Here is a 15138-nt window from a genome sequence, read left to right as displayed (position 1 = left end):
TGTCTATCGTTGTCTCTGATTGGGAATCATACTTTGGCAGCCTTTTTTACTTTGGTGTTTGTGGGTAGTTATATCTGTTAGTGGCACTATAGCCCTGTTAGGCTTCACGGTTGTTTCTTTGTTTCTTGTTTTGTTGGCGACATTTACAATAATAAAATAAAATATACGCTCACTACGCTGCACCTTGGTCTCCTTCCGACGACGGCCATGACAACGGGGGTGGCAGCATCATGTTGTGAGGGTGCTTTGCTGCAGGAGGGACTGGTGCACTTTACAAAATAGATGGCATCAGGAGAAGAAAAATTATGTGGATATATTGAAGCAACATCTCAAGACATCAGTCAGGAAGTTAAAGCTTGGTCGGAAATGGGTCTTCCAAATGAACAATGACCCCATGCATACTTCCAAAGTTGTGGCAAAATGGCTTCAGGACAACAAAGTCAAGGTATTGGAGTGGCCATCACAAAGTCCTGACCTCAATCCTATAGAAAATTTGAAAAAGTGTGTGCGAACTGAAAAAGCGTGTGCGAGCAAGGGAGCCTACAAACCTGACTCAGTTACACCAGCTCTGTCAGGAGGAATGGGCCAAAATTCACCCAACTTATTGTGGGAATCTTGTGGAAGGCTACCCGAAACGTTTGTCCCATAGTTAAACAATTTAAAGGCAATGCTACCAAATACTATTTGAGTGTATGTAAACTTCTGACCCACTGGGAATGTGATGAAAGAAATAAAAGCTGAAATAAATCATTCTCTCTGCTATTATTCTGACATTTCACATTCTTAAAATAAAGTGGTGATCCTACCTGACCAAAGACAGGGAATTTTTACTATGATTAAATGTCAGGAATTGTGAAAAACTGAGTTTAAATGTATTTGGCTAAGGTGAATGTAAACCTCCGACTTCAACTGTATGTACAGTATATACTCTATTCTATTCTACTGTATTTTAGTCAATGCCACTCCGGCATTGCTCGTCCTATATTTCTTAATTCCATTCTTTTACTTTTAGATTTGTGTGTATTGTTGTGAATTGTTAAATACTACTGCACTGTTGGAGCTAGGAATACAAGCATTTCGCTACATGTGCAATAACATCTGCTCAATATATGTATGTGACCAATAAAAATGTGATTTTTACCGTGAAATGCTTATTTATGTGCCCTTTCCCATCAATGCAGTTAAAAAGTATGAAAATGAACAAATAGATAAAAAGAAAATAGTAACACAATAAAATGACACAATAAATAACAATATAAACGCTACACACAGCTTATATACAAGGAGTACTTGTACTGAGTCAGTGTACTGGGGTACGAGGTAGTTGGGGTGATTGATTGAGGTAATATGTACATGTAGGCCTAGTTAGGTGATTGATTGAAGTACTGTACTATGCACATGTAGGTACAGTAAGGGGTGAAAAGCAGAAAGTCCGGGTAGCCATTTAAATAACTGTTCAGAAGTCTTATGGCTTTGGGGTAGAAGCTGTTCAGGAGCCTTTTGGTCCCAGACCTGGTGCTCCGGTAAAAGCTTGCCGTGCTGTAGCAGAGAGAACAGACTGTGACTTGGGTGGCCTTCCTCTGACACTGCCTGGTATAGAAGCCCTGAAGGGGAAGAGGCAGTGTCGTGCCCTCTTTACAACCATGTTGGTGCGTTTGACCATGATAGGTCCTTAGTGATATGGATACAGGAACTTGAAACTCTCATCCGTCTCCACTACAGCCCTGTTGATGTGAATGGGGGCATGCTATGCCCTCCATTTTCTGTAGTCCACAATCAGCTCCTTTGTCTTGCTGACATTGAGGGAGAGGCTTTTTTGGCTTTCTTAGGCACGGGGACTATGGTGGTCTGCTTGAAACATATGGATATTACAGACTGGGTCAGGGAGAGGTTGAAAATGTCAGTGAAGAAACCTGCTAGCTGGTCAGTGCATGCTCTGAGAATGCGTCCTGGTAATCAGTCTGGCCCTACGGTCTTGTGAATGTTTACCTGTTTAAAGGTCTTACTCACAAAGGCTGAAATCTGCAAATATTTCCTCATTGTGCTTCAATAAAATAACATTTCTGAAAACTTGTACCCTGAGCAGTCATGAAAATGGCATATTACACAATAGGCAGTTGATTACTCTCTGCAAGCCAGTTCCAGAAATGGAGTATGAGATCCACAACAACCAAGGCAAGGCAATCACTAATGAGGTATACATGCTTACACTCTCATACAAACTAGCGGTGCTCCAAAATTAAAAAAATACTATAGTATACTATGGTATAAATACTATAGTATTCACTGTTGTGTTTTTGCAGACTTTAATGTAATATTCACTGTAGTGTTGCAGAAATGACTGTAGTATATTGTACTATTTATAGATTACTATAGTATATGTATAATTTAAATTGCTTTAGTAATTACTGTAGTATTTTTGCAGACTGTATTATACTATAGTATTTACTGTAGTGTTTTTTTGCAGCTATTACTATAGTATATACTATAGCGTTTTGGATTTATTATCTTTGACATAGCAGTGGGGGCTTTCTCCTTGAGGAAACCTACTGGACAAACTACTCAAAAAGCAAATTTTCCATAATCTGTAGGTAGGTAGGTAGATACTACAGTTTACAACAGAATTCTACAGTAAGTACTGTAGTAGTCTATAGCAAACTGTAGTATTTTTTCATGTGTGCTGTAACATGTGTGCTGTACCTGCTTTAATGCTGGATGGGAAACCCCCCCCCCCCCCACCCCCCCCTCCAAGAGCAGTTTCGGGAGTGGAGCATATCATGGCATTGGTATTGGGAGAAAGAAGACAATTACATTTCCATTACCACACACTTGTCTATAATTACTGATACCTCTCTTTCGCTCAGGAAAGAGTTTCATTACAGGACGTCCGTATTTAAAGGGGTGTGATGCGTTCCTCTCTATGACGGTGGGCCCAGCAGCATAACACCACAGGATCAGAACCTCTAATCAGGGCCTGTTAGGCAGCGCTCACCTGGAGGCAGCAATGATAAAAGCTCCTGGGCCAAAGGAGCATGTTAGCTCAGCTATAAAACACACACTAAGGATTACCCTTCTCACTGCTAATTGTGTTATCAACGCTAGGAGACATATAGGCTTATTTAGCAGGTGCCCTTTTGGAAGCGGGCAGAGAGGGAGAGGCAATAAACCTTGACCCTAGTCGATCCATACATGGATCCCATTGTGAAGACCAGAGCAGATCTTGGAGCGATGTTGGACCCCTGATCTTTTTCTCCCTTATCCCCTATCTATCTCCATCTCTTTCTCTTGCTACTCGCTCTTTTCTCTCTCTCTCTCAGCCTCTCTATCCCTCCCGCACAGTGTGTTTAGCATCTCTCTTTCATTGAAACAGCCACAGAACATTTCCCAGGAGAGGAGGGTAAAAATACCACAAACTGAGCTTGTTCCATACATCAAATGACAAGGATTCTCTTTAACTAGGAGCTAATAACATATTTGTAGTGTATCTACTGTGTCTCTAAGAATCATACACACAGAATAGGTAGCTAAAAAATATAGCAGTGAAATTACCATTGCTATTCCACAAGGTAGTTAGAGATACAGTGCAACCACACAGATCAGAAAATAAAATGGCCATCTGGTTGGTATAAAAACGTATCCTTCTAAGTTGTCTCCTTGTTAGTTTTCTTCTATCCTGTCAAAGGCTCCAAGACACGACAGCAGGACAAACAAGTGCCAGAGGGAATGAGGGAATGAGGGAATGAGGGAAGCTCTGGAACCGCACCACACTGTTCTAGCCTGGAAATTAAACAATGTACTAACAATCCACAAGACCGGCCAGAGTAGCTACCTCACTGAGAGGACACAGACAGCATGATAACTAAATATGTTTAACAAACCAAAACACACTTACCATCCTTATCAGCTCTCCGGAAAATCTGTTAAGACAAAACATGAGCCCTACATTAGTGAAGGGACTAGTCACGTGAACAGTGTAAAAACATGAAACATGATAAAACATGGCGCAAAAGGGCAATGAGAGACAGTAAAAAAGCCTGCCTGAATAGCTAGGTAAGAGTAAGTGAAAACCCAGCGTAATCTTGTTTAAAAAGCCTAACCACATGATGCACTCGTGTGTAATGGCACGGTTAAGACTCTAATCCTGTCACGTTCTGACCTGTGTTTCTTTTTATGTCTTTGTGTTAGGTTGGTCAGGGCGTGAGTTGGGGTGGGTAGTCTATGTTCTGTTTTCTATGTTGTTGTATTTCTATGTCTGGTCTGATATGGTTCTCAATCAGAGGCAGCTGTCGATCGTTGTCTCTGATTGAGAATCATATTTAGGTAGCATGTTTTCCCCATTTTGGTTGTGGGTGGTTGTTTCCGTTTCAGTGTTTTCACAATTCGGGACTGTTTCGGTTTTCATTTTGATTCTCTTGTTTTTTTTGTATTCATTCTATTAAAAGATATTATGGATACGTACCACGCTGCACATTGGTCCGATATTTCCTACTCCTCCTCAGACGAAGAGGACGAAAGCCGTTACAAATCCTTAGTTTGTCACTGGGAAAGCAGTAATCAAACCGGTTTAGAACACCAATAAATTATCTGTGAATCCTTGTTATATCTGGTGGGGGATATATATTCATGTGTTTCTTTCTATGCTTTTGAAAGTGGTAAGTGCATTTCATGCATGAACAAGGTTAAAAGGGGAGCTCCACTTTACTTCTTGAAAGTCCAATATCTTGAAAACTTGACTGCTGATATGCAAACCATTTTGGGACTGTATCAACAGTGGACTAATTTTCTAAAGTTTTTGAGTGGAGTTTCCATTTAACAGTATAAACAACTGTGTATAGTTTTTTTTAGTTTGGGTCATTATTGATACCTATCTTCTTCACCAGACTGATGAGCACTTGAGTTTTAACAAAATAAATCGGGGGTAAGAAATTGTCCTTTGGACATTGGGAAAAGCTCATCAGATGAGATGTAAAACCATTGAGTGAAAGACAATGGACACTGACTCAGAGAGCACGCCATACATCACAATGGCTTTCATTATTATGTGCTTGCAGATGATTGACGGGAGAGGTAATGAAATACAGGTATATATCCTCCAGAAAGACCCATTCTCACTTACACTATAAAAAAAGGGCCCATTAAAATATTACATATCATACTAAATGTAAACTACAATTAAAGCAACAGAAGTGGGGCATGACTAATGATAAAAGTGGCAGAGGTATGTGTGTATAACATTCATCATTCTGGTGTTAAGGGACTTGTCTGATAATCCATTTGTCAGGCCTTACAGCATAGCGTCACATAATGTAGGTGAACCAATTTCCCTGCTTTTCAGATGAAAAACATACAGTGAGCTCCAGAAGTACTAGGACAGTGACAATATTTTGGTTGTTTTAGGTCTGTACTCCAGCACATTGGATTTGAAATGATACAGTGACTATGAGGTTAAATTGCAGACTGTCAGCTTTAATTTGAGGGTATGTTCATCCATATGGTGAACAGTTTAGAAATTACAGCACTTTTGTACATAGTCCCCCCATTTTAGGAAACCAAAAGTATTGGAACACATTCACTTATATGTATATTAAAGAAGTTAACCAGCATGGCTACCACAGCATTCTGCAGCGTTACGCCATCCCATCTGGTTTGCGCTTAGTGGGATATATCATTTGTTTTTCAACAGGACAATGACCCAAAACACACCTCCAGGCTGTGTAAGGGCTATTTGAACAAGAAGTACAGTAATTGAGTGCTGCATCAGATGACCTGGCCTCCACAATCACCCAACCTCAACCCAATTTAGATGGTTTGGGATGAGTTGGACTGCAGAGTGAAGGAAAAAAGCAGCCAACAAGTGCTCAGCATATGTGGGAACTCCTTCAAGACTGTTGGAAAAGCATTCCAGGTGAAGCTGGTTGAGAGAATGCCAAGAGTGTGCAAATCTCTCATCAAGACAAAGGGTGGCTACTTTGAAGAATCTCAAATATAAAATATTTTTTGGGTTACTACATGATTCCATATGTGACATTTAATACTTTTGATGGTCTTCACTATTATTCTACAATGTAGAAAATAGTAAAAATTAAGAAAAACCTTTGAATAGGTAGGTGTGTCTGATGGTATGTCTTGTAGAGTATGCATTGTTGTCCGAGCTGTGTGCTAGTAGTTTAAACAGACAGCTCGGTACACACTTCTTACAAAAACAAGTAGTGATGAAGTCAATCTCTCTTCCACTTTGAGCCATGAGAGATTGACAAGCATGTCATTACTGTTAGCTCCCCATGTACTTTTAAGGGATGGTCATGCTGCCCTGTTCTGAGCCAATTGTAATTTTCATAAATCCCTCTTTGTGGCACCTGATCACACGAATGAACAGTAGCCCAGGTGCGACAAAACTAGGGCCGGACCTGTCTTGTTGATAGTGTTGTTAAGAAGGTAGACCAGCACTTTAATATGGACAGACTTCTCCCCATCTTAGCTACTGTTGTATCAATATATTTTGACCATGACAGTTTACAATCCAGGATTACTCCAAGCAGTTTAGTCATTTCAACTTGCTCAATATCCACATGATTCATTACAAGATTTAGTTGAGGTTTAGGGTTTAGTGAATGATTTGTCCCAAATACAATGCTTTAAATTTTTGAAATATTTATGACAAACTTATTCTGAAACTAACTGCAGCTCTTTGTTAAGTGTTGCAGTCATTTCAGTTGCTGTAGTAGCTGAGGTGTATAGTGTTGAGTCACCACATACATAGACACACTGTCTTTGCTCTTTGCCATACAGATATTAAGAGTTTATTTGATTCCATAATACTAATCACTGTTCCTAATGGCAATATGGCATAACGCAGTTTGGAGATAAACCAATGTACCACAAATCCCAGACCTAATCCGTTATTTAGACAGAACAGCCTAGTCATCTCTGATGCCAGAGATCAGTGCTCAATTCATTAAAGCCAAAATGGGTGTCACGTTCCTGACCTGTTTTCTGTTATTTTTGTATGTGTTTAGTTGGTCAGGGCGTGAGTTGGGGTGGGCATTCTATGTTTTGTGTTTCTATGTTTAGGTGGTTTGTAATTAGCCTTATATGGTTCTCAATCAGAGACAGGTGTTTGACTTTTTCCTCTGATTGAGAACCATGTAAAGGTAGGCTGTTCACACTATTTGTTTGTGGGTGATTGTCTTCTGTGTCTGTGTATGTTGCACCACACGGGACTGTTTCGGTTTGTTCGTTCGTTTGATGTAGTCTGTTCCTGTTCGTGAGTTCCATGTTCAGGTCTGTCCACATCGTTTGTTTTCTTATTTTGTAGTTTGTTGAAGTGTGTTCGGTTTTCGTCTGTACTTTAATAAACTTCGTTATGTCCAAATATCACGCTGCACTTTGGTCCAATCCCTACTCCTCTCGTCTGAAGAGGAGGAGGACAGCCGTTACAATGGGTAAACATTTGTCATGTGGGGTATGGTAGAGAGTCTGGAGACAGAGGTGGGGGGGGGGGAGAGGGAGTTTACAGAGGGCCTCATACAATAGAAAACAATACAGATGGGCTTGGTTTACAGTAAATGGAAGACAGTTCAGCAGAGCACTAGCCTAAACAAGTCATGTGAGAACACTACATGATAATGAGAGCGGTGACTTGCCAACGCCACTCACAGTGGCACAGAGAGAAGGAACGGAGGTGTCATGGGGATGGATGGAGACTTGAATAGCATGCAAGGCAGAAGGAAGAATTAAGAAGCAGGTAATAATGAGAGGCTGAGAAACAAGAAGGAAGAAAATGTGTGAGAAAGAAAGAGGCATGGAATGGTGGGAACAGGTAGAGAGAGAGAGCGAGAGAGAGAGAGAGAGAGAAAAAGAAAGAGAGAAAAAATAGAGAGGAGGCAGCGTTCTTTCTGCATCTTTTTGCCTCATTACAAATGGATGGATCTATGCCTCTTCTGTGTAGAGGAGGGGTGTGGAGGAGAGAAGAGAGGAGATAAACGAGGCTATAAAAATACAGTACAAAGAACAGCCACTGTGAAGTTTGTCTTCTAATTCTATGGGTTTTCAATACTTACACACCTTTAGACAATGGTCTTGGAATCCTATTTAATGGCAGATATGTAATTGCACACACCAAGCAATAGATAATATAATATTATTGAATACTATATTTCCCCCGTAATCTCTCTCTCTCTGCCTCGCACGCACGCACACACACACACACACACACACACACACACACACACACACACACACACACACACACACACACACACACACACACACACGTTTTACTATCCTTGTGGGGACCTACAATTTATTTCCATTCAAAATCCTATTTTTGTTAACCCCTAACCATATCCCTAAACCTAACCCTTACCCTAACTTTAATCCTAACCTTTACCCCTAACATTAACCCCGAACTTTAAACCTAACCCTAATTCTTATCCTAACCCTAACTGTAACCCTAACCTCTAAGCCTAAAATAGTCTGTCCTCGTGGGGACCTGTAAAATGTCCCTACAAGGGAGTATTTTTCTTGTTTTACTATCCTTGTGCGAACTTTGGGGGATTTCCGGTACCCACAAGGATACCCGCAAGCCCCCCCCCCCCCCCCCCCCCCCACACACACACACACACTAGGATACTTCTACCCCTCTGGTCTTCATTTCAGAATTCTAATGAGTTTCCATGCACCACTTCTTCATCACCTAGCTTATCTGGGTCTGGGGCTAAAAGTGAACTAGTTTCTCTGACTCTCAGATTAGTTGTACCCCTAAATGCAATATGTAGATCCCTAGAAGAAGGAGCACCAGACACACATAATTATGAAGCAATGATGAATAATCCTATGGCAACACTTTGACCTACTAAATGAATACTGCTGAGACCAGCTTCAGCCGCCTACCCCTAGTGTAATTGCTGGATAAAAATTTATAAATTATTCAAAGTAAGGTATGCCTGTAAAGAGAGGCACTAGTGGTATAAAGACAAGATGTCTGGCTATCAGTCATTTATAAATCTATAGCTCTGTATAAGATTATTTATTATGACAACATTTAACATTTAAAGAACTGTACTATATATGCATGCTATGGCATAAAATGACATCAGTAAGACTACAATGTAACAAACTGCACACATCTAGGAGCATTTACACCAATTGATACCAATTTAGAGCATGGATAATATTATATCTAGGATGTATAGTCTATGCGCACCACCCACATCCAATATGGTGTGCACTTAATTACAGGTAGACTCAGTGATATGGGGTAGATGCAGAAAGTAAACAGCATAATGGATCAATTTCCGCAACAACTAAATTCACCGCTGTTTATGATCCGAACCCACAGCATGAAGTGAACCCGTTGTGCGCAGATAATGTGTGTCAAAGACTTGCATTTCACGCATCTCAATTGGCACATTCGACATTGCAGCCGCCTTTAAAGGCAAGGCGGACTAATCTACAAATCACCTTGCATCATAAATAACAACTCAATATTATTTGTAGATCAGTCAATCGGTCACTACTTACCCATGATACATAACGGTTTTGATGCTCTCGGACACAGCCAATATATGCGGTGCTGCTCGTGGCAAAGTAATTTCGTCTACCTTTTTAGGCCAACTCCATAAAAACTCTGAGTAGCCTATTTGATTTGGTTATGGTGCTTAGAATTCATCCACCGTTTAAGGAAAACACGGATCATCTGATCTACAGATTACTACAGATTACAGAAAAACTTTATTTTCAAGTAATATAAAGTGAATACGTGTATATTCCGAGAGGCTATGTAACGAATTGATGATGTGAACAGTATTGGCACAACATTGGGGATGATCTTTACGCGTAATTGTGCACTGAATTAAAATGGGTCTTTCTTCCACCTCTGCCACCATACCAATGAATAATTTGCAGGTAAAATATCTGATAATCCTACAGGTAAGTAAGCGATACCTACATCCAATATTACAGAGATGCCTTTCCGTGGCTCTGGTGCGAAGAACTGCTCTTGGGCAACCGCTGCCTCCTCCTTCGCGTATTCCCGGGTAGAGATGCTTTTGTTGTCGCTCATCTTGGTGACTATCCAGCGGACGAGCCCGTCAATTCCACCGGGCTGGGCGCCGCTGTTTCCAGACTGTGCAGCCGTCGCTGACTCGCTTTCCTCGGCCACGGGTTTTGGTTGATCTTTGCTGTCCTGAGCCCGGAGTTTCGGTTGTTCTTTTTGGAGCAGTTTGTGGACACCGTCCCTGCAGTAGCGCGCTGCTTGCTCACACATCCTTTTGCCGCGGAGCGTTCATGTTGAGCGTTATGGGGGCAATCCCTCCCTCTCCTCTTACATCATCATCGACCCTCCGAACGTCCCCGAAAACACACCTCTCTTCAACATTACTTTCAGAGGGTTGCGGACTGTCTATTGGTGCCTTGGCAATTTTCGATCAGCACCTTGTCTGATATACTTCCATAAATATATTTTAAGTTATTGTATATGTAAAAGTTATTGTAAAGACAATAAAGTGTTGTTCAGTAACAAAGTGTTGAGAGACATTGTACAAGGTGGATTTAAGCACATTGAATTAAGTTATGGAGTAGTATGCCACACTGGGCACACTGATTGAATCAACGTTGTTCCCAGGTAATTTCAATGAAATTACGTTGAGTGGAATAGACGTTGATTTGACGTTTGATTTGATGTCATTTTAACCCTCTAACTCTAACATTCTTCAGCATTCCACTTAAATAAAGTAGCACGCTTTTGCTTTCAGATGAGATGGGGCAAATGTTCACTTTCATTGAAAGATCAAGTCACTACTACTTTTCTATTAGAATAGAGGGATTGAGTGGCTTGGTTGAATGGGGTGATGTCACCCTGTGTAGGTTCATTAAAATATAATATAATTTCATGAACTCACAAGTCCAATACAGCAAATGAAAGATACACATCTTGTGAATCCAGCCAACATGTCAGATTTTTAAGATTTTTTAAATTTTAAAATGTTTACAGCGAAAACACAACATATATTTATGTTAGCTCACCACCATATCCCAAAAAACACAGCCATCTTTTCACAGCAAAGATAGCTTTCACAAAACCCACAAATAGAGATAAAATTAATCACTAACCTTTGAACAACTTCATCAGATGACAGTCATATGACATCATGTTATACAATACATTTATGTTTTGTTCGATTATGTGCATATTTATAGCCAGAAATCATGGTTTTACATTGGCGCCATGTTCAGAAATGGCTCCAAAATAGCGAAAGTAATTACAGATAGCAATGTGAAATACAGAAATACTCATCATAAACTTTGATGAAAAATACATGTTGTACATATAATTAAAGATACACTGGTTCTTAATGCAACCACTGTGTTAGATTTAAAAAATAACTTTTGTAAAAAGCACAGCATGCAATAATCTGAGACAGCGCTCAGCCATTCTCCGCCATGTTGGAGTCAACAGAAATAGGAAATTACATCATAAATATTCCCTTAACTTTGATGATCTTTCATCAGAATGCAGTGCCAGGAATCCTAGTTCCACAATAAATCGTTTTTTTGTTTTATAATGTCCATTACTTCTGTCGAATTAGCAACTTTGGCTAGCATGTGTAGTTCACGTGTCCATCGAACTTTACGCTAATGAACGAAAACTTCAAACTTCAAACGCATTGCAGACAAAGACATCACATGCCCTCTGTGCGTGGCCAAGAACTGGCAATCTGCCTGACCTGTCACTCCAAAGGCTCTCATCCGGTCCCACATGAAGCTATATGCTTCATTCCACGTTTTACTGCCTGTTGACATCTAGTGGAAGGCGTATGAAGTGCATACAGATCCGTAAATATAAGGTAATTGAATAGACGATGCCTTTCACAGCGACCCATTTCAGAATTTTCACTTCCTGTTTGGAAGTTTGCCTTCCATATGAGTTTGGTTTTACTCACATATATAATTCAAACTGTTTTAGAAACTTCAGAGTATTTTCTATCCAATAGTAATAATAATATGCATATCATATGATCTAGGACAGAGTACGAGGCCGTTTCATTTGGGCACAAATTCATCCAAAAGTGAAAATGTCGCCCCCTATACCTAAGAAATTTTAAGCCACTGACTGTGCCCCCTGTTGCATTCATAATCTCTGCTAGATGAAACACTTCTATGATGATGATCAGAGACGTTGGGCTTCATCATAGAGCGCAGAACGCCCCACCTACATGTTTCATCTGAGCCTCTCTCAATTTTGAGGAAAGTCCCTCATTACTACTGTGTGATATGTGCTACTATAAAGGCCCATGCAGGATAACCTTTGTGAAATGAATGGCTCCCTGGTCCTGCCCTTTTCCGGGAGGTGATTATAGTTTAGATGTCTCTCCCTTATATTAGCCAAACCTACCCAGAGTATTAGCATCATTTGGAGGAATTATCTGCCATTAGAAAGATGAAAATATAATTCTTGACATTATTATCTAGCGAAAAACTTTGCATATGGTAATCGTCCACAGCAGTTTTGAGGAAGAACCCATTCTGAGAGGACATATTGCCTATTCATCCCTCTTATTCATCCCTCTTGGATTTCTTCACATTTTATTGTGTTACAAAGCGGGATTAAAATTTATTTAATTGTCAATGATCTACACAACCTTTTCTGTACTGCCAAAGTGGAAGAGTAATTATATATATTTTTAAAGATCACTGATATACCTTGATAAAATAAGTATTCCCCCCTGAGTGAATACATGCTAGAAACACCTTTGGCAGCAATTACAGCTGTGAGTTTTCTTGGGTAAATCTCTAAAAGCTTTGAACACCTGGATTATGCAATATTTGCCCATTATTAAAATTATTCTTCAAGCTCTGTCAAGGTGTTGGGGATCATGGCTAGACAGCCATTTCTGAGTTTTGCCATAGATTTGAAAGCAGATTTAAGTCAAAACTGTAACTTGGCCACTCAGGAACATTCACTGTCTTCTTGGTAAGCAACTCCAGTGTAGATTTGGCTTCTGTTTTAGGTTATTGTACTGCTGAAAGGTGAATTCCTTTCTCAGTGTCTGGTGTGAAGCAGACTAAAGCAAGTTTTCCTCTAGGATTTTGCATGTGCTTAGCGCCATCCCGTTTCTTTTTATCCTTAAAAACTCCCCTGTCTTTGCCTATGTCAAGCATACCCATAACATGATGTAGCCACCACCATGCTTGAAAATAAGGAGGCAGTTTCTCAGGGATGTGTTGTGTTGGAATTGCCCCAAACATAAGGCTTTGCATTTGGGCTAAAAGTGTATTCGTTTGATTTTTTCTCTCTCTCACAGTATTACTTTAGTGCCTTGTTGGATGCATGTTTTCTGTATATTTCTATTCTTCTTTTCACTCTGTCAATTAGGACATTATTGTGGAGTCACTCCAATGTTGTTTATGCAACCTCATCCATCACAACCATTTAAAGTCATCAATGGCCTCATGGTCACATCCCTGAGCAGTTTCCTTTCTGTCCTGGGTGGTTTATACAGTACATCATTCACAGCATAATTATTGACTTGACCATGCTTAAAGAGATATTCAATGTCTGATTTGTTAGTGGTACCCATCGACCAGTCCATGCCCTTCTTTATGAGGTTTTCGAAAAGCTTCCTGGTCTTTGTAGTTGAATCTGTGCTTGAAATTCAATACAACCTCTATTATTTCACACAGAGTAAGTCCATGTAACTTATTATGTGATTTGTTAAGCCAAATTTTACTCTTGAACTGAATTAGGATTTCCTAAAGAAAGAGGGTGAATATTAATACGGCTATATTTGAGTTATTACATTTTTATGAATTGTAAAACTGTGCAGAATTTTCTCTTCACTTTCACATTATGGAGTATTTTGTGTAGATAAATGACACAAAAATCACAATTAAATCTATTTCAATAACAGTTTGTAACTTAACAAAATGTGAAAATCCAAGGGGGGTGAATACTTACGATACCCAATATAAGAGCTCTTGCAGCATGAACTGACATGTTGTCCACCCAATCAAAGGATCAGAGGATGAATCTAGTTCTGAAAGCATACGCTACAGCTAGCTAGCACTGCAGTGCATAAAATGTGGTGAGTAGTTGACTCAAAGAGAGAGAAAGACAATAGTTGAACAGTTTTGAACAAATTAATTTCTTCCAAAATGAAGGAGAAGCAAGAGAGAGAGCGATTGTAATTTTTTTCACTTTCAGTTTCACTTACTTAGCTAGCAAATGCAGCTAGCTAGTTTAGCCTACTCAAACACACTGCTTAAAGAGAAGGATGCTATGATAGCTAGCTGGCTATGACTATCCAACACAACACTGTAACTCTTCCATGTCAAGGTAAGCTTTTGGTTTTGCTAAGTGCTTTTGGTTTTTGTAAGTGCTAAACTGCTTACTGACTGTGCACTGTAACTTTACTGCATGATTGTAGAGGTTTTACTAACGCGTTAGTTGTATTAGCTATGTTGACTATGACGTTACTTTAGCTGATATGGTGACAACAATGTAGGCTGTGTGTAGTGGTTACAATATGGTTTGGCTTGGAAAGGTTTTTTCACCTGGTCACATATAGCTGATGTGTTGTGCATTGAAGTCCACAAGTGAAGGAAAAGGGTGAGAGGATAGATGCGAGAAGGAATACAACGTGGCTGCTATGAAAGTGAACCGTGTTTCACTTCCATAGCAGAAAACATTTCTTAAATGGAAGCAAATGGAACAAAACTAGGATAAATATACCTACATTTGGCCAATAGAACCTACTCCTTTGCAGCTGTTGGACTAATGATTACATCCTAGATCAGCTTGATGCAGGCAAGAGTGTGTAAGGCGGTATTGAATGTGTCACTGTATGTCCATGTGTCACTGTCTGTCACCTCAATTTTTTCTCTCGACTTGTGTGCCTACGTTGTAAACTTTCAATAGGCTAGGTTGTAGCAACCATGATGGATATAGGGAAAATTTGAGAATCACGTAATCGCTGTTACATTGAAATGGGTGAATGGAATATGAATGACAGTCATCCAATATGCTGTAACAGAAATAAGGCCTGCTCATGAAAAGTAAAAATCATCCTCCCTCATCTTAAATGGCACGACCGCCACTGCTCAAACGTGTCTCAAACAGACCGTTTCAAAGATCCTTAC

At 39.9% G+C, this 15138-nt stretch overlaps 1 protein-coding gene across 2 annotated transcripts in view; it reads right to left on the bottom strand.

Moving 5' to 3' along the window:
- LOC129862497 (N-terminal EF-hand calcium-binding protein 2-like) overlaps positions 1-10338 on the bottom strand; it is a 169651-nt gene extending 159313 nt beyond the window's left edge. For both annotated transcript variants that reach the window (XM_055934230.1, XM_055934231.1), the window contains exons 1-2: positions 9950-10338; positions 3893-3917 (exon numbers count right to left, since the gene is read on the bottom strand). In XM_055934230.1, the coding sequence (XP_055790205.1) occupies positions 3893-3917; positions 9950-10267 (343 nt within the window). In that variant the 5' untranslated portion in view covers positions 10268-10338. The remainder of the gene's footprint in view (positions 1-3892; positions 3918-9949) is intronic.
- Between the last annotated feature and the right edge of the window lie 4800 nt (positions 10339-15138).

This window comes from Salvelinus fontinalis, chromosome 9 (assembly GCF_029448725.1).
Source record: "Salvelinus fontinalis isolate EN_2023a chromosome 9, ASM2944872v1, whole genome shotgun sequence".
Classification (NCBI taxonomy): domain Eukaryota; kingdom Metazoa; phylum Chordata; class Actinopteri; order Salmoniformes; family Salmonidae; genus Salvelinus; species Salvelinus fontinalis.
Note: the sequence above shows the minus strand (reverse complement) of the source record. Positions and strands in the feature narration are given on the sequence as shown.